The sequence below is a fragment of the Haliotis rufescens genome, unplaced genomic scaffold (genome assembly GCF_023055435.1).
Source record: "Haliotis rufescens isolate VD_foot unplaced genomic scaffold, xgHalRufe1.0.p SCAF_14, whole genome shotgun sequence".
NCBI lineage: Eukaryota > Metazoa > Mollusca > Gastropoda > Lepetellida > Haliotidae > Haliotis > Haliotis rufescens.
Genome location: NW_025963824.1, coordinates 26,344,896 through 26,370,842, shown reverse-complemented (window position 1 = coordinate 26,370,842; position 25,947 = coordinate 26,344,896). Strand labels below are relative to the sequence as shown.

At 40.2% G+C, this 25,947-nt stretch overlaps 1 protein-coding gene across 1 annotated transcript in view; it reads right to left on the bottom strand.

Moving 5' to 3' along the window:
• Positions 1-17,673, bottom strand: part of LOC124131263 — a 31,208-nt gene extending 13,535 nt beyond the window's left edge. The window contains exons 1-2 of the mRNA XM_046494411.2: positions 16,266-17,673; positions 2,133-2,216 (exon numbers count right to left, since the gene is read on the bottom strand). Of these exons, the coding sequence (XP_046350367.2) occupies positions 2,133-2,216; positions 16,266-16,437 (256 nt within the window). The 5' untranslated portion in view covers positions 16,438-17,673. The remainder of the gene's footprint in view (positions 1-2,132; positions 2,217-16,265) is intronic.
• Positions 17,674-25,947: the final 8,274 nt, after the last annotated feature.

The window sequence follows — 25,947 nt, the reverse complement described above, 5'->3', positions numbered from 1 at the left end:
CACAAATGCAAAATATTCACCACGCTACTCACATCACAAATATCAAGTATTCATTACACTAATCTTATCACAAACACACAATATTCAACACACTCCTCTCATCACAAATTTCAAGTATTCACAACACTAATCTTATCACAAATACAAAATATTCACCACACTCCTCTCATGACAAATATAAAGTATTCACAACACTAATCTTATCACAAATACAAAATATTCACCACACTACTCACATCACAACAAATATCAAGTATTCACAACACCAATCTTATCACAAAAACAAAATATTCACCACACTACTCACATCACAACAAATGTAAAGTATTCACAACACGAATCTCACACAAATACAAAATATTCACCACACTCCTCTCATCACAAATATCAAGTGTGCATAACACTAATCTTATCACAAATACAAAATATTCACCACACTCCTCTCATCACAAATATAAAGTATTCACAATACTAATCTTATCACAAATACAAAATATTCACCACAATACTCTTATCACAAATATAAAGTATTAACAACACTAATCTTATCACAAATACAAAATATTCACCACACTCCTCTTATCACAAATATCAAGTATTCACAACACTAATCTTATCACAAATACAAAAAAAATTACCACACTACTCACAACACAAATATAAAGTATTCCGAACACTTATCTCATCACAAATACAAAATATTCACCACACTACTCACATCACAACAAATATCAAGTATTCACACACTAATCTTATCACAAATACAAAATATTCACAACACTAATCTTATCACAAATACAAAATATTCACCACACTCCTCTCATCACAAATATAAATATCCACAACACTAATTTTATCACAAATACAAAATATTCACCACACTCCTCTAATCACAAATATAAAGTATTCACAACACTAATCTTATCACAAATACAAAATATTCAAAACACTCCTCTCATCACAAATATCAAGTATTCACCACACTTATCTTATCACAAATACAAAATATTCACCTGACTACTCACATCACAACAAATGTAAAGTATTCACAACACGAATCTCACACAAATACAAAATATTCACCACACTACTCACATCACAAATCTAAAGTATTCACAACACTTATCTTATCACAAATACAAAATATTCACCACACTACTCTCATCACAAATATCAAGTATGCATAACACTAATCTTATCACAAACTCACCATAAGTATAAATAAATTAAATGTATTTGGGCAAACGGCCCAACATTCTGAATAATGATACATGCCGAACGGATACCACAAGAAGCAGGCCCACACGGTGCCTCTTATGTGTTGAGGGGTCTGATTACAATGACATTTATGTACTGAAACATACTCTATACACGTTGAGCATATATTTGGCATATATCTGGTCTACCGGCTTGGTAAACTTTTACTCTATAAATCGTCTCTTTAATTATATGAATTAATTGCATGACGGGATATGATTCCATCGAGACGTTTCTACATAAATGGCATTTTCAGGTGGGTAAATAATCATAGCGGCCGTGTTTGATCATGTAAATGGAACCGGTGTCTTCTGACTACCAAACTATCCCAATTCCCTTTCCATTCCAGTCTACCGCGGACCAACTCACTCACTCTACCAATGACCAATTCACTCACTCTACCAATGACCAACTTACTCACTCTACCAATGACCAATTCACTCACTCTACCAATGACCAACTCACTCGCTCTACCAATGACCAACTCACTCGCTCTACCAATGACCAACTCACTCATTCTACCAATGACCAACTCACTCACTCTACCAATGACCAACTCACTCACTCTACCAATGACCAACTCACTCACTCTACCAATGACCAATTCACTCACTCTACCAATGACCAACTTACTCACTCTACCAATGACCAACTCACTCACTCTACCAATGACCAACTCACTCGCTCTACCAATGACCAACTTACTCACTCTACCAATGACCAACTCACTCACTCTACCAATGACCAACTCACTCGCTCTACCAATGACCAACTCACTCACTCTACCAATGACCAACTCACTCGCTTTACCAATGGCCAACTCACTGACGCTACCAGTGACAGAGGATCGGCTATCGAGAGGACAGGTGTCCTACCTGATGCTACGGCAGCGAGAAACATCTTCAGCATGATCCATTTTTCAAATACCATCTGTAGTCGGATAGATTCAGGCTCGAACACTGAAACATTAACAGTCTAGTTTAACATCCTTTAACTTTCTTCACACTATACAACAGCACACTGCTCATCTATAACCATGTGCTTATGGCGGTTAAACTGACATATTGTCAACAAACATGACCGTTGCTTTGATTGAACTGACGTTGTGGTAAAGGTTTTTAGTTGTTTAAAGCCGCACTCGGCACTATTACAGCTACCGCCTGTAAATAATCAAGTCTGGACCCGAAAATCTAGTGATCGATATTATGAGCAACGACCTACGTTGTCTGGGTACAATGACTGCCATCTGTACTGAAGTTGTTCCACTGGTAATGATGACAGATATATACTGTTGAAAATCTGATATAAATTGTTTGTTGTTGTTTAACGCTGCACTCAGCTATATCCCAGCTATATGGCGGTGGTCTGTAAATAATCCAGTCTGGACCAGACAATCCAGTGATTGACATCTACGCAGATGGGATACGATGACATGCATCAACCAGGATAGTGAGCCTGACAACCCGATTCGTTAGTCGCCTCTTGCGACAAGCCCGTAAAGATCCGGGTTAGAATAGGTCTTCAGCATCTCATACTTACCGTAAAAGGCAACTATACTTGTCGCGTACCAGACCTATTTACTCGTTTTATAAGGGGAACCCATTTAGAATTCTATATATACACTATGTATAGTATTATCAATGTGTAATACTCATTGTCTAGTATGTTAATATTTCACACACTTTGACCATTATTAGCATTTTTAAAAGCATTTATAAAAGTGTCATACTCCTTGTCCCTTATAACTATTTCACATTCTATCACCAGCATCATCAATGGTCCATACTCTATGCCTGACATTATACATTTGTCATACTCCTTGTCCCTTATAACTATTTCACATTCATCTCCAGCATTGTCAATAGTCTATACTCTATGCTTACATTATACATTTGTCATACTCCTTGTCTTTTTTTCACCTCAATACCCGTGGAGATCCCAGGAAAGAATATAGATCACGGCAACCTATGCTTGAGGCGACTAAATGGATTGGGTGCTCAGGTTGATGCATGTCATCCCATTTCAGTAGATGGATAGTCACGATGTCAATCACTGGACCAGATCTAGACTCGATTATTTACAGACCGCCGTCATATAGCTGGAATATTGCTGAGTGCGGTATTAAACAACCAACCAACCAACCAACTAAGATTTCATCTCAAAGGGGGTTGTAGTTGTATAATGCTACGTCCATACAGTGCAGGGGTATGGCTCCTGTTTGAGATCAGACAGCGCTACGACACGAAAAGTGAAAAGTCGGATTACCATCCCCAATAATCTGGAATGTCCAATCATTGTCTGAACGCAGTCATATACGTTCGTAACAGTCCTACGGATCGGGAAAGGTCCAGAGAGGTCGGCCAAGCACTCCCGGCAGTATGGTGCGTCCCGTAACATTCGGGGTACTCAGCCGATTTTGTCTAGTCGGATTACAAACGTGACTATATATGTCGTGACAGATTCAGCTGTATCGGATCAAAATCGTAACAATGTCCTGTGTTGTCTGGACGGTGTCCTGTGGATCGGGACACTGTCGGGATGAACGGGCATGATTTTGGAGAAATTGTTCATTGCCATTTCTTGTGGATTGAGTCCAGATTGCGTGCAGATCTTGCCGACTTTGTCGGTTCTCTGTCCGATCACTGTCTGACCTCTGTCGGATCGCATTCGGGAGAATCGGGACGCTGTCGGGACAGATTCGGTCTGATACAAATCGGATCAGATTCGGATTGAGAACGGGAGAATCGGGACTAATTCGCCTGGAAACTTCCTCAACAATATTTGATTGTTGTTGTGATAAGATAAATGATTTAACGAATTTGGTAAATTTCCCGCCACGAATCACAGGATCTCGATCAGACTTTTGACAACTTTTAATCGGGGATGGTCCTATCAAGGACGGTGTCCCGGTATAAACTCTCCCCCGTACAAATTTTCCCCCCGGAGATTTTATACCGGTACAGATTCTCCCCCGCGAATCTGTTCTGAAATAAAATCTCACCCGGGCGGATATATTTCGCGCCCCCCTCAGTATAAAGTCTCTCCCTGATTATTCGGTTTGTTGCAATGTCTTTAAGTACTATATTCTTTAAATAGTTATCTTTAATGTAAGGAGGGTTACTTTAAAAAATAGATTATGAAATATGGTCATCATGAATTGATATTTCAGAATATTTTATTTGGTAACTGTACCTTCCATCCTAAAATAATTATAAGACATAATCATACCAAACAAAGGATGGGAGACATGAGTCTCTACAGAACTTGTTGTTTCTAATACAGTTGTTGTTGTCTGTATACATTTTTTTAATATACCAGTTTGAGTCTACATGTGAACACAATCGATGGTTGAAATGTTGGTCTAAGAACAAAACATGAACTAATTCTAAAGAACTCTGATGTATAAAGTTACCTTCATCTTTGATTGACTGATGTATTTTCAATCTTTATTCAGCACTGAAGAGGCCACAGGCCTATAGTACGAAGCATTAAGTTTATGAATAAACTGTTATAAAGTATTCATAAAGTATCAGGGGTCATTTCAACTTGCAAAATGATTGACATAGTCCTTTATAGAGCGATGATTGGGCTGTTTTCCCACCCGATTGACTGATATTACAACATTCACATGGTTTTTAGAATGGTACAATGAATGGTAAAGCATGCAAATTACTCTATTACGCGATATTTCATAAGAAAATATCATATCTCCGTTAAAACATAAAACCAATATTTATGAGTCTACATATTGATATAAGACTTTATCACTGTATCCAATTCCAACATTTTAGATCTAAACTTTCGGACAGTTCAGTTCAAAATTCTTCAACCTTTAATACATCACAGGGATTTGTAGCTAGACGACGGGAATCTACAGTCTTGACTGTGTGTGTGTTTTTTTATGAGAATGTTTCTCACCGACCTTAGCGTGTAGGGGTGTGATGTCCTGGGCAGGAAATGACAGTGTTTTGACTACTCGTCTTTCATTAATTAACGTTATGGGCATCCCTAATTAACACTTACTAATTCATGTTAAACCAACACAGGATGTTTTCTGGAAGTGGACAATCGCGAATGTAATAGGGCTGACACGACATGTGTTAATAACTGTCCTAGAACTTCTTAAGTTACTAAACATTCTTTATATCTAACGACTAATATTATAACCACCTATATACCACTTTATTGTCTCATATTGCGGTAGTAAAGAAAACACAGCGCTCAAAGTGAAGCCCATTGAACTCCACACTCCACATTCTCGTCTCGTCACATCGTCTCTATCAGAAGTGTTTGGCAACTATTGAACTGCATGGCAAGTATTTATAAAACGACCGGGAGAGGAAATATTCTGGGGGGAGATTTTATTTCGTAGGGTGGGAGAGAATTTATTTCGAGAGGGGCGGAACTGTACCGGTATAAATGACACCGGCCGCATGGAACTCTGGGTTGGAGAGTGTAGTTGTCGCAGCGCGCATTGATCCGGGAACCAGACCGGAAGTGACAGTTTGGACCGTCGCTTATATCATTTCAAAAGGAGAGTTATTTCCCTTTGGAACAAAAAGATTGCCCAATAGTCAGTGTTGATAAGTCAATAATGATCGGTTAATCATCACACGAACAGTGATGATGGCGTTGAAATATGAGCACAGTACAGAATTTGTTGTTATTTATTGTCAAAAAAGAAAGACGATATTTGCAATTGCAATAAGCACCCAATTTATGCATCACACAATATGTTATTGCAAATTTCCATTTCATCTACCCTGAGCCTTTTTCCAATATTAAATGTTCAGCTCTTACAAGGAACGTCACAGAAAGTAGTATAGGTAATGGTGATTCTGCCGCAACCCCACTGGAGCCAGATTTATATACCTATACTGCTACTACAGGGGGAATTTTTTATGTGTAAACGTTGATGCGATTCAACGATCGTCATGAGATTAAGTTAAATTGACTCTAGCTCACCACTACCTTGAGTCAATCAATGATACCATAGAGGGAATTTTTAGCACAAAAACGATGATGAGACTAAACTAAATTGTAATGAAAATATTCTCTATTATTTTTACTCATACGCATAACATATTTTTTTAACAAAGTGATATTCAACATTTTTACTAAGTTCTTCGTTCATTTTACTAGGAGACCAGACTATATACTCTTCTTGGTAATTGGAAAGAAACAATTGATGACCGTATTTGGTTGGTCTGACATCATTGATATAATATATACCTTGTGGTAATTCTCTCCATTTGATAATTTTGTCCCTGAGCATAAATGCTTCGATAGCTTTTTCGAGTTCTTCCTTTGTTGGTTTGTAATTCTCCATTATTATATATTTATGTAAGCATTCGTTTAAATGAATGTATGATTTGTTATGCGGTGCGATCCAATGATAGGAAACAATTTTTTTTTTAATCTCCAACCAGTTCTTTGGTTTTGGCACGGAATAATTGACGCGCTTGTGTCCCCTGTTCTATGTACTTTTTTTCACGTCTTCGCTAATACCACTGATCTTACGATATTAAGATCGAATCTCCTGCTTTATTGTGTTGTATTTGGTGAGTTCTGACAACACTGAACGAAAATCCTCCTCGGATATCTTACAATCAGCCAGTGCTGTTGAAATATGATCCTCAATGCTGTTCAACTTTGCTTCGGCGAGTATCGGGGGCACGGGTGGCCCAGTCGTCTAAGGCAGAGTTGCGTCCCTTGGGCACGCCAGAAACCTATGATTGTGGGTTCGAATCCCGCTTCGCCCCGATTATGTTTCTAGGTTTGTCAGCACCATACCCGTGCTCGTGGGTTTCACCGAAGTGCTAAACGTCTGAGACCTGCATCACTTCGGGCTTTCCTCCCACATTAAGCTGACACGCCGTGATGTAACTGGAATACTGTTAAAAGCGGCGTTAAACCCAACTCACTCACTCATTCGGCGAGTATCCGAATATTATCATGTTTTAATGCTTTCTTTGGCAACTTACGAGAAATACATTTTATCGCTATTCCTCTCCAGCGGCTATTTCCATGTCAAGTACGATAGGCGTGGCGATTATAGTTGATAGTAAACCAACACCGGCTACACCGAGTCCCATGCCAGCCTTTACAAGCATACGTTATCAATGTACCTCGAGTACAAGCAAGTAATATCCATGTACTGGTACAGCATAGCATTATTATGAATATGAAATCACAATAGCACATTTTCTTTTTAAAACAGACAAATTGTGCGTTGATAATGCTTTAATCTCTACATTAACAATCCCGGAAGGTAACTAACCCCTTTATTGCACCACTGTGCCCAAGCTTGTTCTATTATGCCAACAGTTCAAACTCGAGACCTAGCAACATATCCGATTACACTTGGCCCAGGCTGACCCTAGCGGGATTCCGTCAGTTCTCAATGCAATACTCACGCGGTAGTCTGTCTCCTAGGCCTGGTCCTGCGCCATGACTGTGGAATTTATATTTTTTAGGTATTCTGTTTTACTAAATTCCTAGGCAAGTCTAGATCATACTAACCAAGTCTAGTTTAGTTGATTCCATAACAGCAGAAGGAGAAAGGTTCTTCCGAATAAAAAAAATATATTTTAAAGAAATGTTTTCTATGACTATGTGTTACTCTATCTGTCCCCAGATCCTAGAGAATATATTTGAAACGGACTCCAAGTAAAGAATGATTTGACAAGTCTAGATTGCCTAAGTTCTGGTCCTGAAATCAAGCATCATTCTGGGATCCATTTGTATTCTATTGAGTAGATTTATAATTTTAACTACATGAAATTGTATTTCTGGGATGTTGGTTGATTTTAGATGTGGGTATTTATAGATAACAAAAAAATATGAAATATATATTATTTATGATGTAGCTAAGGTATGCGCACGTGTAAAAACTGTAGTTTGTAGTCAACCAAAGAAGATAATCAACACTTCAGATTGTATATTGTTTTGAAATGTCTCGCCTCATGAACACGTTCCTTATTTCAATATTGTATTCAATTCCACCCATGACTGTACACAACATTTATATATTTACATGTATACGACGGCTACATGGGCAAGTATAACGGTAAACACAAACGTGTGTTTGTTTAACATTTTTGTGTGTTGAAACACTGTTATATTAAAGGGAAATATAACCATTTAGTCTGTTCGGGTAACCAATTCTAGCTATTATTTCCTGAATAAAATATTATCTACTTCAGGCATACACATATTGTTTTGTGTCATGTGACACCAGATGTTGTTATCAACCAATACTCATAACGTAAACAACCATAGAAATGTGAAACATCAATGCTAGAGAATAACCAAGTTCGATTTTCCAACGAAAAAATTCCTTTTGGCGTAAACGTTGACAATAGCGGTAAAAATATATTAATGGATCACTGAAAATCTGTTGCCTCCGATGAATAGATGAAGTTATGCCGCAACAGTAAGCTCTTAGAAGTCTTGTTTGCCAGCTGGGACCATGTCAGTATATCAGGTATGAAATGCATTTACACGTTGAACGCATTGACAGAGAGTATTAGTTATCTTGAACGGTTGGTGAAACCGCGCAAATCGAAACAGTTAATTTATGGTGTAGTATTTCCATTAGCAAATCGAAACAGTTCATTTATGGTGTAGTATTGTCCACATATTGATATAAGACTTTATCACTGTCTTCAATTCCAAAATGTTAGATATAAACTTTCGGACCCAACACAAGCCAAACACAAGTATTTATAAAAATCCCTACGAGATTTTATTTCGTAGGGTGGGGGAGAGTTTATTTCGAGAGGGGCTGAACTGTACCGGTATAAATTCGCCGGGAAGGGGGGGGGGGGGGGGGGGTGTAGGTGTGGGGGTGAGGCTGGGGTATTCTGGGGGCGAATATATTTCGTGACAACGGAACTACTGATGTAACTGATTTCAGAGATCTTATTAATCCTCGCAAACATTCGGTTTTAACACTAACTACGTAAAAACTGTCAACATATCCACGCCGTTATACTCTGATTAAAGATCTAAAATATATTCCTTAATACAGGCTACCATTTGAAAATGGTATCAGTGTAATACCAGGGGCTAGAAATCATGGTGCAACCAGGTTTCTGTTAAACATACAACATCATAACTTTCTAATTCAGCACTGATTAAATCTACTTTAAAATCTAGTAAGACTGCGTACGTTTACATGTATAATCTTTATAAGCAAAGTAACCCAAAATATAGATAATGTGTATCATCTTCCCGAAATGATTAGCATGTAGAATAGATTCAAAAACACCTGTATTGAACAACATCAACCGGCATCGTCAAAGCAAAGTGTACATGTAATTGTTACAATGGGGCTGGCGGTGAATATTAATAAAGAACATCTTGTTAAAAAGACACACTGAAACTGATTTGCATAACTGATGACCACAACATATTGCAAAATATCAAAATAGTAAAAATGATACAGTTTAACCTCACACTGAAGAGAAAACAAGAACGACACAGAAAAGTAAAATAGTAAGTCATATAGAACTGAGATAAAATAATCTGAGAAGGGATTCATACGTTATATACAACTTAAAAATATAATATTATGAAAAACGAAAGGAAAGGTGGGACACCCCCCACCCCCCACCCCCCACCACACACCCCACACCCCACACAAGTAACTAAATGTATAATTCAGAAAAAATAAAGGAGATAAAAAAAAATGAATAAAAAAACACATAAACAAATTAACATTAAAACTATTGGCAACTGCATGGCAAGTATTTATAAAACGACCGGGGGAGGAAATATTCTGGGGGGAGATTTTATTTCCTAGGGTGGGGGAGAGTTTATTTCGAGAGGGGCGGAACTGTACCGGTATAAATTCGCCGGGGGGAGATTTTATTCTGGGGGCGAATATATACTACTCAAAAGAAGTTAAGGATCACCTGATTCTTTCATTTTACAATAGTTAATCTCTCATGCCATGACAGATTAACATTTCAATATGAAAGAATCGGGTGATCCTTAACTTCTTTTGAGTAGTATATTTCGTGACATTCTTGAATGTGTGACTGAGGCCTTAAAATAATTATTCCCCTTGGAGAACATGTAAGACACCATCATACTTAAAGCCACTATTTAATAACCTCGTACTAAACTTCCGGGCAAAATCCATGTTTAGTGGTGGCTTAATATGAAACAAACCAGAAAAATAATGGTTTCTATGGTGATGTATTTGATACGAGCATCACAGTTGTGTTTGGACCTTGAAGTTTCGGCGATTGTTTTCAGCCGAGAAACATTTTGATAATTTTTGTATTTGTTTGGCCAAATCATTTTCACAGGATACTTGTGAAAACCTAGTTGTCTTAAATATTGTCCATCGTCGGCGGGTTTGATATTTTCTAAGGTGGATGAAATACTGCCGATGTGACTTTTAATGTTAAACCAATTATATATTTTCTATTTGATATTGCATGTTCTCCTTTGCAATTTCATTAAGCGGCATTTTGGATTGATGCCAGAATTAAATGGAAGTCGGACATAAAAATGAAATTGCAATTTAATGCGATCTTGTTTTCATCTGTTTACACCACATGGGAACACCTAGCTCCATCATCATCTCGGACTCCCCGCCTAGCGTTATTAATGTGTCATACTCTATCCGCAGCATTGTCAATGTGGCATACTTTACACCCACCATTTAAGCAAAGCACTTTACATACCTTACACGCCCCGCTAGGCATTAGAAACATCTAAAGCGCATATAACCCTTCATGACGGATAATCAAAAATTAATTACTGTTAAACTCGCCATTTTGATATACATGCGCAGCCAAGCGGAGGGAGATACTAGTCATTACAGCGCCTATGTATATTGGTAAGTATAGGGCTGCTCTTTTATAACAACTCGAGAGAAGAGGACTAGCCTATTTCTCATGCATACGTTTTTAGTATTGAGTTAATGATATGATCGTTTCTACAATTAACATCGTGCGTTTAAAATATGATTTATATACTGTTGCAGTCCTATTATTGTCCTCGGGAATTCTGGGTATGAGACAACGATTACTTGACGCGTTCATCAGGTGACACGTCTAATTTCCACTGGGAATCTCATAAATATAAACTAATTGGCAGGTTAACCAGAGAGGAACGTTCTTATCAACCTTCCGAGTTAAACTAACTCGTTTCGACAGGCGAAGGGTTCCATGGGCAGTATAATGCTACATGTTCATACCCTGCGCACGCACCATGACCAGCTTCAGTTGTTTGTTTTGTTTTGTTTGTTTGTTGTTTAACGCCGCACTCCGCAATATTCCAGCTACATGGCAGCGGACTGTAAATAATCGAGTCTGGGCCAGGCAATCCAGTGATTGACATCATGAGCATCGATCTACGTAAACGGGATACGATGACATGCATCAACCAAGTCAGCGAGCCTGACCACCCGATCCCGTTAGTCGCCTCTTGCGACAAGCATGGGTTGCTGAAGACCAGGATCTTCACAGTGTCGACCACCTTGAAGAGGAATTCGATACGTCCTCGTATCACGGGGTAAATTAGACAGTCTTGCGGCTTAGGGTACTAACTATGATCGGACATATGTGATAGTTAACGGTGCTTACATAAAACGTAGTGCCGTAGACTAACATTAAGTCTAACATTTAGTCTATGAAATCTTATATTACATAATGCCCTTCTCAACTCTACAATTTTACAAATAATTTCCCCGATGCTGATTACATAGTGTGGAATAGAGCTAGATAGAGCTGGCTAGGCTTGCTTTTGTATACATATCTAGATTGTTGTTTTTTCATAAAATAAATATATTCCACAGTTAGGGTACAGGACTAGTAGGACCGGTCCTTTAAGAGAAAAATGAGACAATCGTGGAACAGTGGAACCTCGTTAGTCTGGACTCTGATGTTTCCGGACAATTACTGTATTCGACGTCTACATCAATACAAATTGCCCCGCGGGGATCCAGGCAACCTACGCTGATCGTCAGAGGGGATTAAATGGCCAGGCTCGGTGACTTGAGTGTCGTGGACCGTTGCTCATAATATCAATCACTGGAATCTGGTTCAGACTCGATTATTTACAGGCCACCGTTATATCCCTTGAATATTGCTGCGTGCGGCGTTAAACAACAAACAAACAAAAGACGAACCACCGAGTCTATCGTAGCTGCTATTAGCTCGTCTAATGTTGATGTTAAAATCATCATCATTCATTAGACGAACGACAAAAACGAATGAATGAACGAATGGCTGAATGAATGGAAACATTTGTTGTGTTAGGAGATGCACTCACAAGTACAAGCTCCTCGTTTAAGGTTGTGTGAGCCTCAACAGCACACACGTTAGGTCAAATTTAGGTCAACATAGGCGGGAGTGTCCTTCACTAGAGACGTGACTCTCTCGCTATGAGGAATGTAGCGCATGAGACGCGACAAGTGTAGTAGGTCAGAGATATGAAACAACCGTACATATTTAGTACTTATCAGAGTCAGTTATGAGTAGCACCGATTTATCGACTGAGGTTAAGAGCAAGGCATAGTCAGTGGTTTGAGCAATAACAGTTTATCACAGTTTTAAACGTCAACACAAATTCATCTTATCACAGCGTCAGCTCATTAAATATGAAATATGTGAGTGAGTGAGTGAGTTAGGTTGAAAGCCGCTTTTAACAGTATTCCAGTTATATCGCGGCGTGTTAGCTTAATGTGGGAGGAAAGCCCGAAGTGATGTAGATCTCAGACGTTTACCACTTCGGGGAAAACCACAAGCACGGGTATGGTGTTGACAAACCTTTAAACATAATCGGGTCGAGCCGGGATTCGAACCCACAATTTCTGGCGTGCCAAAGGGACGCAACTCTGCACTGCGAATCGCGCCTTAGACGACTGGGCCACCCGTGCCCCCTATGAAATATGTGAAGCGTAACATGAATATCAATTTAATTTGAGGATAGCACTGATAGTGGGGTGGGGGAAGAGGGTGTCCAGAAGTGTCAGTAATGTTGTTTAACAATAATATTAATTCACGATTTTCAAAACAATAGCAACAAATCGGATATAACATTTGTAATTGTAATGTATTACTTGTGTTCAGCGGGCTATTTAACTTCATAACATTTGGTACCCGTGAAGATCCGGGGTAGAATAGGTCTTCAGCAGCCATGCTTGCAGTAACAGGCGACTATGCTTGTCGTAAGAGGCGACTAACGGGATCGGGTGGTCAGGCTCGCTGACTTGGTTGATGCATGTCATCGACCCCACTTGCTTCGATTGATGCTCATGATATCAATCACTGGATCGTCTGGTCAAGACTCAATTATTTAAAGACCGCCGTCTTATAGTTGGAATATTGTTGAGTGCGGCGTTAAACAACAAACAAAAATCATAACATTTAGTCTTACTTGATATAGATATATCTATTTCTGTATAGTTGAAAGTAGTTGGGCATATATACTGTGGGGCAAAGAAAAGTATAAACCTGAAGATTGGAATTGACCACAAAAGTACATACGTTATCGAAACGTTATTGAGCGAAGAATAAATATTAATTTTAATTAAGAACGGCACTGACAGGTGGAGGTGTGTTCCAAAGAGTACAAAATCAACATCAGCTGTTGTTAAACAATAATATGAGTTCATTGATTTGAAAATAATTTCAATAAAACCTATATAACATTTGTAATGCTGTTAAATTACTAGTGTTCAAGAGGCATTACAATGTACGTGGATATATCTAGGTCTGTGTAGTTGAAATCAGGGTATATTTGTAAATGATGATAGTCATCACCCAAGTGGTTTCTGTTGCACAATACACACAGTCTGTCATGACGCGAGACCTGTGTCCATCTACTCTTCTCAACTCGTCATCTATGATTACATGTTCTGAAGTTTGCCGACGTGGGAGACACAGTGGTGAGGTGAAATGGGTTTTAACGTCGCGTCCAAGATTATTGCACTTATATAGCGACGTGCATGCACGTGTATGTGTATGTGTGGCTGCTTGTACTAGTCCGGACTGATGCCGATTTATAGTGCTAGCACACTGAGATACCATGCCGCAGTTTAACATGAATACCCCACTCAGACACAGTATACTGACTCCGAGCCGACCTGTCCTTGTTTTAGCGCCAGACAGGGTAACAACAAGTACCATCTTTTAACGTCTTTTGGTATGACGCGGCTGGGGATCGAACCCCGGACCTTCCGCTCTCCGGGCGGACGCTCTACCACCACAGGCGGTCGGGAGACATAGTAAATAGTCTTTAAGTCTTCAATCATATACGACGCGTAACATAAATGCAAATTTAAATTGAGAATAGCATAAACAGGAGGTGGTGTGTAGCTTTGAGTCTACATATTCTGCTGCTGTTAACCAATAATATTAGGTTTGGGTTTCAAAATAATAGCTGTAAAACCGATACAACTTTCAAATAAATTACAAGTTTTCACGAGGCTTTTTTAATTTAATAACATTTGATCTTACCATATACTTAGCATAGATATATCTATTACTGTATAGTTGAAAGTAGGGCATAAAAACTGCCGGGCAAAAGAAAGTATACACTTGGAAATTGGTTTGACCGAAAATTTACAAACGTCATAAAAACGTAACTAGGCTGAAAACAGTCACCGAAGCACTGCAAACTGCAAAAGTCCGAAACAACCTATGATACCCGATCACCATCGAATGACCATTTCTGTAGAGTGAGTGAGTGAGTATGTTTTTACGCCGCTTTTAGCAATATTCCAGCAATATCACGGCGGGAGACACCAGAAATGGGCTTCACACATTGTACCCATGTCGAGAATCGAACCCGGGTCTTCGGCGTGACGAGCGAACGCTATAACCACTAGGCTACCCGACCGCCCCTATTTCTATAGAGACAACATGAATTCAAGCCAGATGTCAATGAAACATCATCTCATAGTAGATGGTTAAGACAGTCCTGTCTCATAACAGATTTTAAAATAACCCCATCGTATATCTGATGGTTATACGGTTTATCTATTTACCATCATCTCAACTTTATACTTTAACAACCACATCTTACAACAGGTATTGGTTGGTTGGTTGGTTGGTTATTGCACTCATGGGTGGGTGAGTCTGGTTTTGCGCATTTTTAGTAATAGTCCAGCAATATTATGGCGAGGGACTCACACATTGTACCCATGCGGGAATCGAACTCGACTCTTTGGCGTGACAAGCAAACGCTTTAACCACTAGGCAACCCCACCGCCCCGCATTTATTCATGAAGGAAGTTTTGTTTGTTTGTTGTTTAACGGCACACTCAGCAGTATTCAAGCTATATGAAGGCAGTCTGTAAAACATCGAGTCTGGACCAGACAATCCAGTGACTGATATCACGAGCATCGATCCATGCAATTGGGATACGATGACATGTATCAACCAAGTCGGCCGGCCTGACCACCCGATCCCGTTAGTCGCCTTTTACGACAAGCATAGTCGCCTCTTACGGCAAGCATGAGTTGCTGAAAACCTATTCGTCCCCGGATCATCACGTGTCTCATGAAAGATGTCAATACAAAAAAATGCCAAGACATATCAATGATTGGGTTTAACGGATATTAGATACTAATTCATGTGGTCACAACTGCGAACACTCGGCACATATTATGTTTTGACTCTTTACCTAAGACGGTGATTTGGGTAAGGTAGCAAAATACATGTGAATGGTTGATTTTACAACAAAAAATAACCCATTTGTAATCAGGGGTGATTTCCATTTTATCAAAACACATAATAATAGCGTTCTACATCAGCTGTCAATACATGACAGATTAACTATAGTAACATGTTCTTTTACGATTTTTCATATTACTGTGACTAATCTGTCATGACATGACCGAGTAACATTAGTAATATGAAAGAATCGGGTGTTCTTTAACTTCTTTTAAGTAGTATATTTTCCCAATACATCCATTTACTATCCTGCATAGTACATGCTATGATTTGACATTTACAAATCAGACAGTCAATAAATTCTATCTTACCCCGAGCTTTCTCAAGTGCGACACCAAACAAAAATCCACAAATTGCTGACACTATGATCTGCAGTAGCACTTTGCTGCTAGAGTTACTTTCCCTCCCGTCACAGTCCGACTGTCCACATTCCATCTGGTCCGGGGATACGGATGAAGACTTGTTTGGACTTTGGTTTGCCATGGTACCAGCGTGTATTATATCACACAAGAGATCAGAATATATGTATACAGCCAATATATATTAAACCACAAATGAGTTGTGTGTTTACACAGCAAATGCTTATGGGACCATAAACGAGGTCAAGAGTGGTGTATGTATACGACAACCTTGCCTCACACCTTACTCTTTAGATAGTTACTTATAACAGATATCTTCATACGCCATACACGAGGTCAAGACACTGCAGTTCCACAGTCAACACATCTCAATACGCGTTCTGGGAAGACTTCCATGTCTTCTTGATGATCATTTTAATGTCAGTCCTCCGTGTGTTGTAAATCATGACTGAACACCCCCTGTGGTTCGTCAACGTTATCGACAGTCACCTTAAATAAACACACTTCAAGTGTCTCTGTTTCTATCAACGTTTCTCACCAATGGGACAGATCCTCAAGGGAACCAGGCACTGCGCACAACGTACCCTTATCAATGTGGATGCTACACTAGATCAGATCACCGCAAATCTTACACCGCATACACCATATCCTTGGCAATGAGGAATTTCTTTACAATAGATCCCAGAGGAAATCTCAACGCTGTCCATAACATATCCTAACAAAATGGAATTACTCAAAACAGATCCTCTTTGAAAGCACAACACTGCATACACCGTATCCTTGGCAATGCGGATTTTCCACTAGCGTATTTGTTCTATTAATTACATTAAAACTGTTCATTTGATCAATCAGGAAATGCTATCAGCGTAGTGGATATTATCTATATACCGCTACCGGCGATCAGCCGGTCAGCACATCAATGCCTACATCTTCTGTTGACACAAGCACAAGAACACAGCTCCTCTCATCGATTGAGTATCCCATTTGTTCTATCAGCATGAACTGTAAATACCACCCCGTTTATATCTTCACAGCTGCATTCCTTCTGAGGTTTCAGTCACGTCGTCATCCGAAATCAGGTTGCGTCAGTGAGCCCGTGTTGATATACTCGTGCCCTGTCAGACGGACAAGGTTACATTCACGCGTTGTCGCCCTTCGCTGTGTTAACGCCTAGCGTGCTTCATGAAACGGTGGTGCAGTAGAGTCAAACCATCCGCGCATCAACATTTTGTTGGTGAATTAACAAATCTCTCACGTTGACGCTTAAGTTCCGAGTGCACAAATGTCATCGCCAGCACCGGAACGTTGTGCTCTTGGTCATAGCTTGACTTACCCGTGATTAAAGCATTCCTGGGAGAAGGGAGTATTAATTTGAGCTTGGATCGGGCTAACCGCATGATTAACTTCAAAGATATTGACACTTTGTTCCGTGACTGAAAGATAACCTTCGATGAACGTTATCAATACTGATGCCCTTGGTGATTTGGGTGAACGACTGTGTACCCAATAACACAGTTGGCTGTAACCCAATTACTGCTGATTATCTGTAGGGAAATATCCATTCATCTATTTATGATTGTTTCTTTGTTTGTTTAACGCTGCATTTAGCAATGTTCCAACTATATGACGGCGGTCTGTAAATAATCGAGTCTGGACTGTGTCGTACAATCAAATGAATGACATTGTGAAAAGCGTCCCATTACCTCGGAGACCCGTGAAGATTCCGGGGTAGAATAGGTCTTCAGCAACCCATTCTTGCCGTAAAAGGCGACTATGCTTGTCGTAAGAGGCGACTAACGGGATCGGGTGGTCAGGCTCGCTGACTTGGTTGATGCATGTCATCGATCCCAATTGCGTGGATCGATGCTCATGATATCAATCACTGGCTTGTCTGGTCCAGACTCGATTATTTACAGACCGCCTTCATATAGCTGGAATATTGCTGAGTGCGGCGTTAAACAACATAAAAAGCAATCAACCAAGTCAGTGACCACTCAATCCACTGAGGCACTTCTTACGTGAGTGAGTGAGTGAGATGGGTTTAACTCCGCTTTGAACATTATTCGTGTTATATCACCCCTGAGGACCACTACAGGTGGCTTGAGACCTACTCTGACCCCCTCCGTGGCGGTGGGGTAAACTGGTGGTTAAAGCGTTAGCTCGTCACGCCTAATACCGTGACCCGGGTTCGATTCCCCATATGGGTACAATGTGTGAAGCCCATTTCTGGTGTCCCCCGCCGTGATAATGCTGGAATATTCCTAGGTGTCGATTTATAATGGATATTTAACATTCTCGAATGTGAGAGTGAATGAATGTTGTTTAACACCACAGTCAACAATATTCCAGTTATATCACGACAGCCTGTGAGTAATTGAGTCTGAACCAGGCACACCAGTGACTGAAAGCATGAGCATCGAGCCATGATATCGGAACACGATGACACGCAATCAGCATTGTCTTCGAGCCTGCCCATACCAGTATATTTTATGATAAACATAAGTTGCAGGAGACCATCATTGAATAAGTATTCATAATGAGCGGCAGAACAGAACAGATTTAATTCATAAGCATGGGCATTGACTAAGCATTCCTAATGGATGGGGCAACTGGATAAGTATTCCTAATTAAGGAGGTAACTAGATTACGTATTCCTAATTAAGGAAGTAACGAGATAAGTATCTCTAATTAAGGAGGCAACTAGATAAGTATTCCTAATTAAGGAGGTAGCTAGATAAGTATTCCTGATTAAGGAGGTAACTAAATAAGTATTCATATGGACTGGGTAACTGAATAAGTATTCCTAATGAACGGGGTAACTAAATAAGTATTCCTAGTTAAGAAGGTAACCAAATAAGTATTCTTATTGACTGGGTAACTGAATAAGTATTCCTAATGAACGGGGTAACAAAATAAGTATTCCTAGTTAAGAAGGTAACTAAATAAGTATTCTTATGGACTGGGTAACTGAATAAGTATTCCTAATGAACGGGCTAACTGAATAAGTATTCTTAATGAACGGATGTATTAAATAAGTATTCTTAATGAACCGTGTAATTGAATAAATATTTCTAGTGAACGGGTGTATTAATAAGTATTTCTAATAAACGGATTATTAAACAAGTATTCCTAATAAACGCCTGTATTGAATAAGTATTCCTGAACAGGGCAACTAGACTTTGCTTAGAGCGGAGTAACTGTATAACAGCTTTTCGAAGATTGGGTTCCAGAATAATACGGTGTGGATCTAAAAAAACCTTCAGTGTATAAAGGTATGGATTATAGACGATTCTGGACTATCGAGCTGTGGACTTTAGAGGTATCCATAGTAATAAGGACTTAACTGGAATGGCCCAAATAATAGAAAGGGCTGTACTGATGCATTGACAAGACATATGTTTCCACCCAACAGGATCGTCGGGGGAAAGTATTAAAATCAGTCTCCTTATTGTATGAATCTGATCTTTAAAAGAAAGACGCTTAGTCATGGCTGTTTTGGTAGTGAAGAGATAGACGGGATTACAGCAACGCTAGATTAACATCATAATCCGTGAGTAGCCAAGCGAAGACGCCATGGGGCTTCAGAGATATGAAATTCTGCTGAGTCACGAATACGCATGCGCAGCAACCATACACGATCACGTCGCACAGAGGAAAAAGTGCAAGTCACCCTAAGTTAAAGTTTATGATATTTGTTGGTGTGCGTTGTGACGGGTTGGTGTATAATATTAGTGTATAGAGGTGTGTGTCGTGAGGGACGGGTGTGTGATATAAGTGTATAGAGGTGGGGGTCATGAGGGGTGGGTGTATGATATAAGTGTATAGAGGTGTGTGTCGTAAGGGGTGGCTGTATGATATAAGTGTATAGATGGGTGTGTCGTGAGGGGTGGGCGTATGATATTAGTGTATAGAGGGGTGTGTCGTGACGGGTTGGTGTATGATATTAGTGTATAGAGGTGTGTGTCGTGAGAGACGGGTGTGTGATATTAGTGTATAGAGGTCGGGGTTGTGAGGGGTGGGTGTGTGATATTAGTGTATGGAGGTGTTTGTGTGTTGTAAGGTGTGTGTCGTGAGGGGTGGGTGTATGATATCAGTGTAAAGAGGTGTGTGTCGTGAGGGGTGGAAGTATGAAATTAGTATATAGATGTGTGTGTTGTGAGGGGTGGGTGTATGATATGAGTGTATTGAGGTGTTTGTCGTGAGAGACGGGTGTGTATAGAGGTGGGGGTCGTGAGGGGTGGGTGTGTGATATAAGTGTATAGAGGTGGGGGTCGTGAGGGGTGGGTGTATGATATAAGTGTATAGAGGTGTGTGTCGTAAGGGGTGGCTGTATGATATAAGTGTATAGATGGGTGTGTCGTGAGGGGTGGGCGTATGATATTAGTGTATAGAGGGGTGTGTCGTGACGGGTTGGTGTATGATATTAGTGTATAGAGGTGTGTGTCGTGAGAGACGGGTGTGTGATATTAGTGTATAGAGGTCGGGGTTGTGAGGGGTGGGTGTGTGATATTAGTGTATGGAGGTGTATGTGTGTTGTAAGGTGTGTGTCGTGAGGGGTGGGTGTATGATATCAGTGTAAAGAGGTGTGTGTCGTGAGGGGTGGAAGTATGAAATTAGTATATAGATGTGTGTGTTGTGAGGGGTGGGTGTATGATATGAGTGTATTGAGGTGTTTGTCGTGAGAGACGGGTGTGTGATGTTAGTATATAGAGGTGTATGTTGTGTTGTAAGGGGTGGGGTCGTGAGGGGTTGGTGTATAATTTTAGTGTATAGAGGCGTGTGTGGTGAGGGGTGGGTGTATGATTTTAGTGTATAGAGGCGTGTGTGGTGAGGGGTTGGTGTATGATTTTAGTGTATAGAGGCGTGTGTGGTGAGGGGTGGGTGTATGATTTTAGTGTATAGAGGTGTTTGTCGTGAGGGGTGGGACGTATGATATTAGTGTAAAGAGGTGTGTGTCGTGAGGGGTGGGTTTATGATATTAGTGTATAGAGGTGTGTTTCGTGAGGGGTGGGTGTATGGTATTAGTATATAGAGGGGTGTGTCGTGAAGGGTAGGCGTATGATATTAGTGTATAGAGGTGTGTGTCGTGAGGGGTGGGTGTATGATATTAGTGTATAGAGGTGTCTGTCGTGAGGGGTGGGTGTATAATATTAGTGTAAAGAGGGGTGTGTCGAGAGGGGTGGGTGTATGATATGAGTGTATAGAGGGGGTGTCGTGAGGGATGGGTGTATGATATTAGTGTATAGAGGAGTGTGTCGTGAGGGGTGGGCGTATGATATTAGTATATAGAGGTGTGTGTCGTGAGGGCTGGGTGTGTCATATCAGTGTATAGAGGTGGGTGTATGATATTAGTGTAAAGAGGTGTGTGTCATGAGGGGTGGGTATATGATATTAGTATATAGAGGTGTGTGTCGTGAGGGGCTGGGTGTGTCATATCAGTGTATAGAGGTGGGTGTATGATATTAGTGTAAAGAGGTGTGTGTCATGAGGGGTGGGTATATGATATTAGTATATAGAGGTGTGTGTCGTGAGGGGTGGGTATTTGATATTAGTATATAGAGGTGTGTGTCGTGAGGGGTGGGTGTATGATATTAGTGTAAAGAGGTGTGTGTCGTGAGGGGTGGGTTATGATATTAGTATATAGATGTTTCTGTCGTTAGGGGTGGGTGTATGGTATTAATGTGAAGAGGTGTGTGTAGCGAGGGGTGGGTGTATGCAATTAGTAGTGAGGGACGAGTGTATGATATTAGTGTAAAGAGGGGTGTGTCGTGAGGGGTGGGTGTATGATATTAGTGTAAAGAGGGGTGTGTCGTGAGGGGTGGGTGTATAATATTAGTGTAAAGAGGGGTGTGTCGAGAGGGGTGGGTGTATGATATGAGTGTATAGAGGGGGTGTCGTGAGGGATGGGTGTATGATATTAGTGTATAGAGGAGTGTGTCGTGAGGGGTGGGCGTATGATATTAGTATATAGAGGTGTGTGTCGTGAGGGCTGGGTGTGTCATATCAGTGTATAGAGGTGGGTGTATGATATTAGTGTAAAGAGGTGTGTGTCATGAGGGGTGGGTATATGATATTAGTATATAGAGGTGTGTGTCGTGAGGGGTGGGTATTTGATATTAGTATATAGAGGTGTGTGTCGTGAGGGGTGGGTGTATGATATTAGTGTAAAGAGGTGTGTGTCGTGAGGGGTGGGTTATGATATTAGTATATAGATGTTTCTGTCGTTAGGGGTGGGTGTATGGTATTAATGTGAAGAGGTGTGTGTAGCGAGGGGTGGGTGTATGCAATTAGTAGTGAGGGACGAGTGTATGATATTAGTGTAAAGAGGGGTGTGTCGTGAGGGGTGGGTGTATGATATTAGTGTAAAGAGGGGTGTGTCGTGAGGGGTGGGTGTATGATATTAGTGTAAAGAGGGGTGTGTCGTGAGGGATGGGTGTATGATATCAGTATATAGAGGTGTGTGCCGTGAGGGTTGGGTGTATGATATTAGTGTATAGAGGTGGGTATATGATATTAGTATATAGAGGTGTGTGTCATGAGGGGTGGGTGTATGATATTAGTATATAGAGGTGTGTGTCGTGAGGGGTGGGTGTATGATATTAGTATATAGAGGTGTGTGTCGTGAGGGGTGGGTGTATGATATTAGTATATAGAGGTGTGTGTCGTGAGGGGTGGGTTATATTATTAGTGTATAGAGGGGTCTGTCGTGAGGGGTGGGTGTATGATATTAGTGTAAAGAGGTGTGTGTCGTGAGGGGTGGGTGTATGATATTAGTGTATAGATGTTTCTGTCGTTAGGGGTGGGTGTATGATATTAATGTGTAGAGGTGTGTGTCGCGAGGGGTGGGTGTATGCAATTAATGTATAGAGACGTCTGTAGTGAGGGACGAGTGTATGATATTAGTGTATAGAGGTGTGTGTCGTTCGGGAGTGGTGTATGTATTAATTGATAGATTTGTGGGTCCTGATATGGGTTACATTATATGAAAATTGGATTTGGTTTTGCAAAAATTGGTTTTGCAAACTTTATCAAAACGTTTGAAGTGCTGACAACAGTCGCCGAAACTTAAGGTCCAAAACACAACTATGATTCTCGTATCAAATACATCACCAATGAACAGCCATTTGTTTGTTTGTTTCATTCTTAGCCGGGGGCACGGGTGGCCCAGTCGTCTAAGGCGCCGCGATTCGCTGTGCAGAGTCGCGTCCCTTGGGCACGCCAGAAACCTATGATTGTGGGTTCGAATCCCGGTTCACCCCAATTATGTTTCTAGGTTTGTCAGCACCATACCCGTGCTCGTGGGTTTCACCGAAGTGGTAAACGTCTGAAACCTGCATCACTTCGGGCTTTCCTCCCACATTAAGCTGACACGCCGTGATATAACTGTAATACTGTTAAAAGCGGCGTTAAACCCAACTCACTCATTCTTAGCCACCATTAAACATGGGTGAATACTTCCATATGCCCGGCAGTGTATTATGGAACATTAATTGCAGATTTATATCACCCATAACAAGACGTAATAACGTTTGAGCGATTTTGTGCCCATTAGAATCAAGAGAGAACCTATATAACTCCATAACTGTACGTGTGCCCCATGTCTAAACCTCAAGCATCTCGTATTTCAATCCATGCATTGATGGAGACGAGTAGTTGGAAACGGACAACAGTCCCCAGTGACCTGGTAGATCGATGAGTGATTAATTAGTCATACAAATGATTGGGAAAAACAAATACGGATATATGGATGAGTTGTTTCGACATATTGGAAGTGGTCAATATTCAATTTCGGTCATATAATCAATATATGTTTGTAGTCTCCAGTATAGTAATGTTCACTGTTCCGTTACTTGACACAATGAAGGACTTATCCCACCAACCAGACTTCACACGAGCCTGCCAATTTCCCCCTCTATGTAACGTAATCGCCAGTAAAATCACTGCATTTATTCCAGGTTGAAAGACACTTCGTCAGCTTTGATGTGAATAGTTCAATCGAACCCTAAATAAAGAAAAGTGGAAAAAAGACACAGTGACTAAGAAGAATAAATTTTATACCCCCGACTTCCAACTTATGTATTTACCTGAAACACACCGAGCATACAATTTGTTGAACAACATTTATAAGGCTGTAGAGACCATTTTCATAAATACTGCAACATATTCAAATAACACCTTGAAGAATGAAAAGAAATCTGTAATATAATACTCGGATGTTTTCAGGAAGATATCTGTTAAACAAAAAATAAAGTAAGTCTCGCCTTATGAGTGTGGCAATCCGCATGCCCAACTGCGACAGCTGTGCTGAGTAAGGATAAGATACAATATGATAAATAAATATATATAAGATACATGTATATCTGGAATACATAGATACATAGTTGTTTGTTTTCAGCGTATGACTAAGTTTATATTTCTGCTATCCCAAATTAGGACTAAATGTCTTATTGTTGATATGAATGCGATGTTAAATAATGCGAGCAAAGACCACTCGCATTTTTCTAATTTAATTCACGCTCGCGTTAATGCCATGATATACAGTATATGGATGAACAACTACTTTATTATAATTAGGAGCAACGTTTCGGTGTAGGTTCTAACACCGTAATCAAGCAAGTTAGAACCTGCACCAAAACGTCGCTTCCAATTGTAATAAAGAAGTATATCCATATATTTTATCTTTACTTGTGCATGTGAGTGAGTGAATTGGGTTTAACGCCGCAGTATTCCAGTTACATCACGGCGTGTCAGCTTAATGTGGGAGGAAAGCCCGAAGTGGTCTCAGACGTTTACCACTTCGGTGAAACCCACGAGCACGGGTATTGGGCTGACAAACCTAGAAACATAATTGGGGTGAACCGGGATTCGAACCCACAAGCATAGGTTTCTGGCGTGCCCAAGGGACGCAACTCTGCACAGCGAATCGCGGTGCCTAAGACGACTGGGCCACCCGTGCCCCCTACTTGTGCATTTACTAGTATGTGTGCATGTATGTATGTGCGAGCGTGCGTATGCAATTATAATTAAATCAGTAATGAATGCACATGAATATTATCAAGGGTTTAAAATGTTTTGTTGGAATTTTACCTTCATGTCTTCGCGTATATCTACGGGAATTTGATGTACATCGTCATCATTACGCTCAAACATCTTCCAACCGGAAAGAGAAGTAAAACCCCTGCATAGACCATGAGCCGTAAACATCCCCTTAATTCGTTCAAAATACTTTGATTTCGGGATGTTTTCGTCAGGTTGCATTTTGATAAACTGAAGAGATTGGCATAACTGTGTTCCGGGGCACAGTTCGCACTTAAAAGACTTCTCAATAATCCATGCTTATATTAAGAAAATATATTTATTAATGATCAAATCATACAGATGAGAAAAACTCACTTCCTCAAGACCAATTTATGTTATTAAAACAGGGTGGAGATAATAACTTTTGTGCCAAGTAAATATTCAAGGTTACTGAAAAATAATAGTCCTCAAAACACGTCCAATCGTAATGCCTTGCTATACAAGGTATTCACTTGAGGAAGATTTGTGTATGAGACGGAGACCCACCAACCAATGCACTATGGATATTGAATGGGGTATTTTCTCTTTAGACACCGGTTGTACCACGTGACCGGGA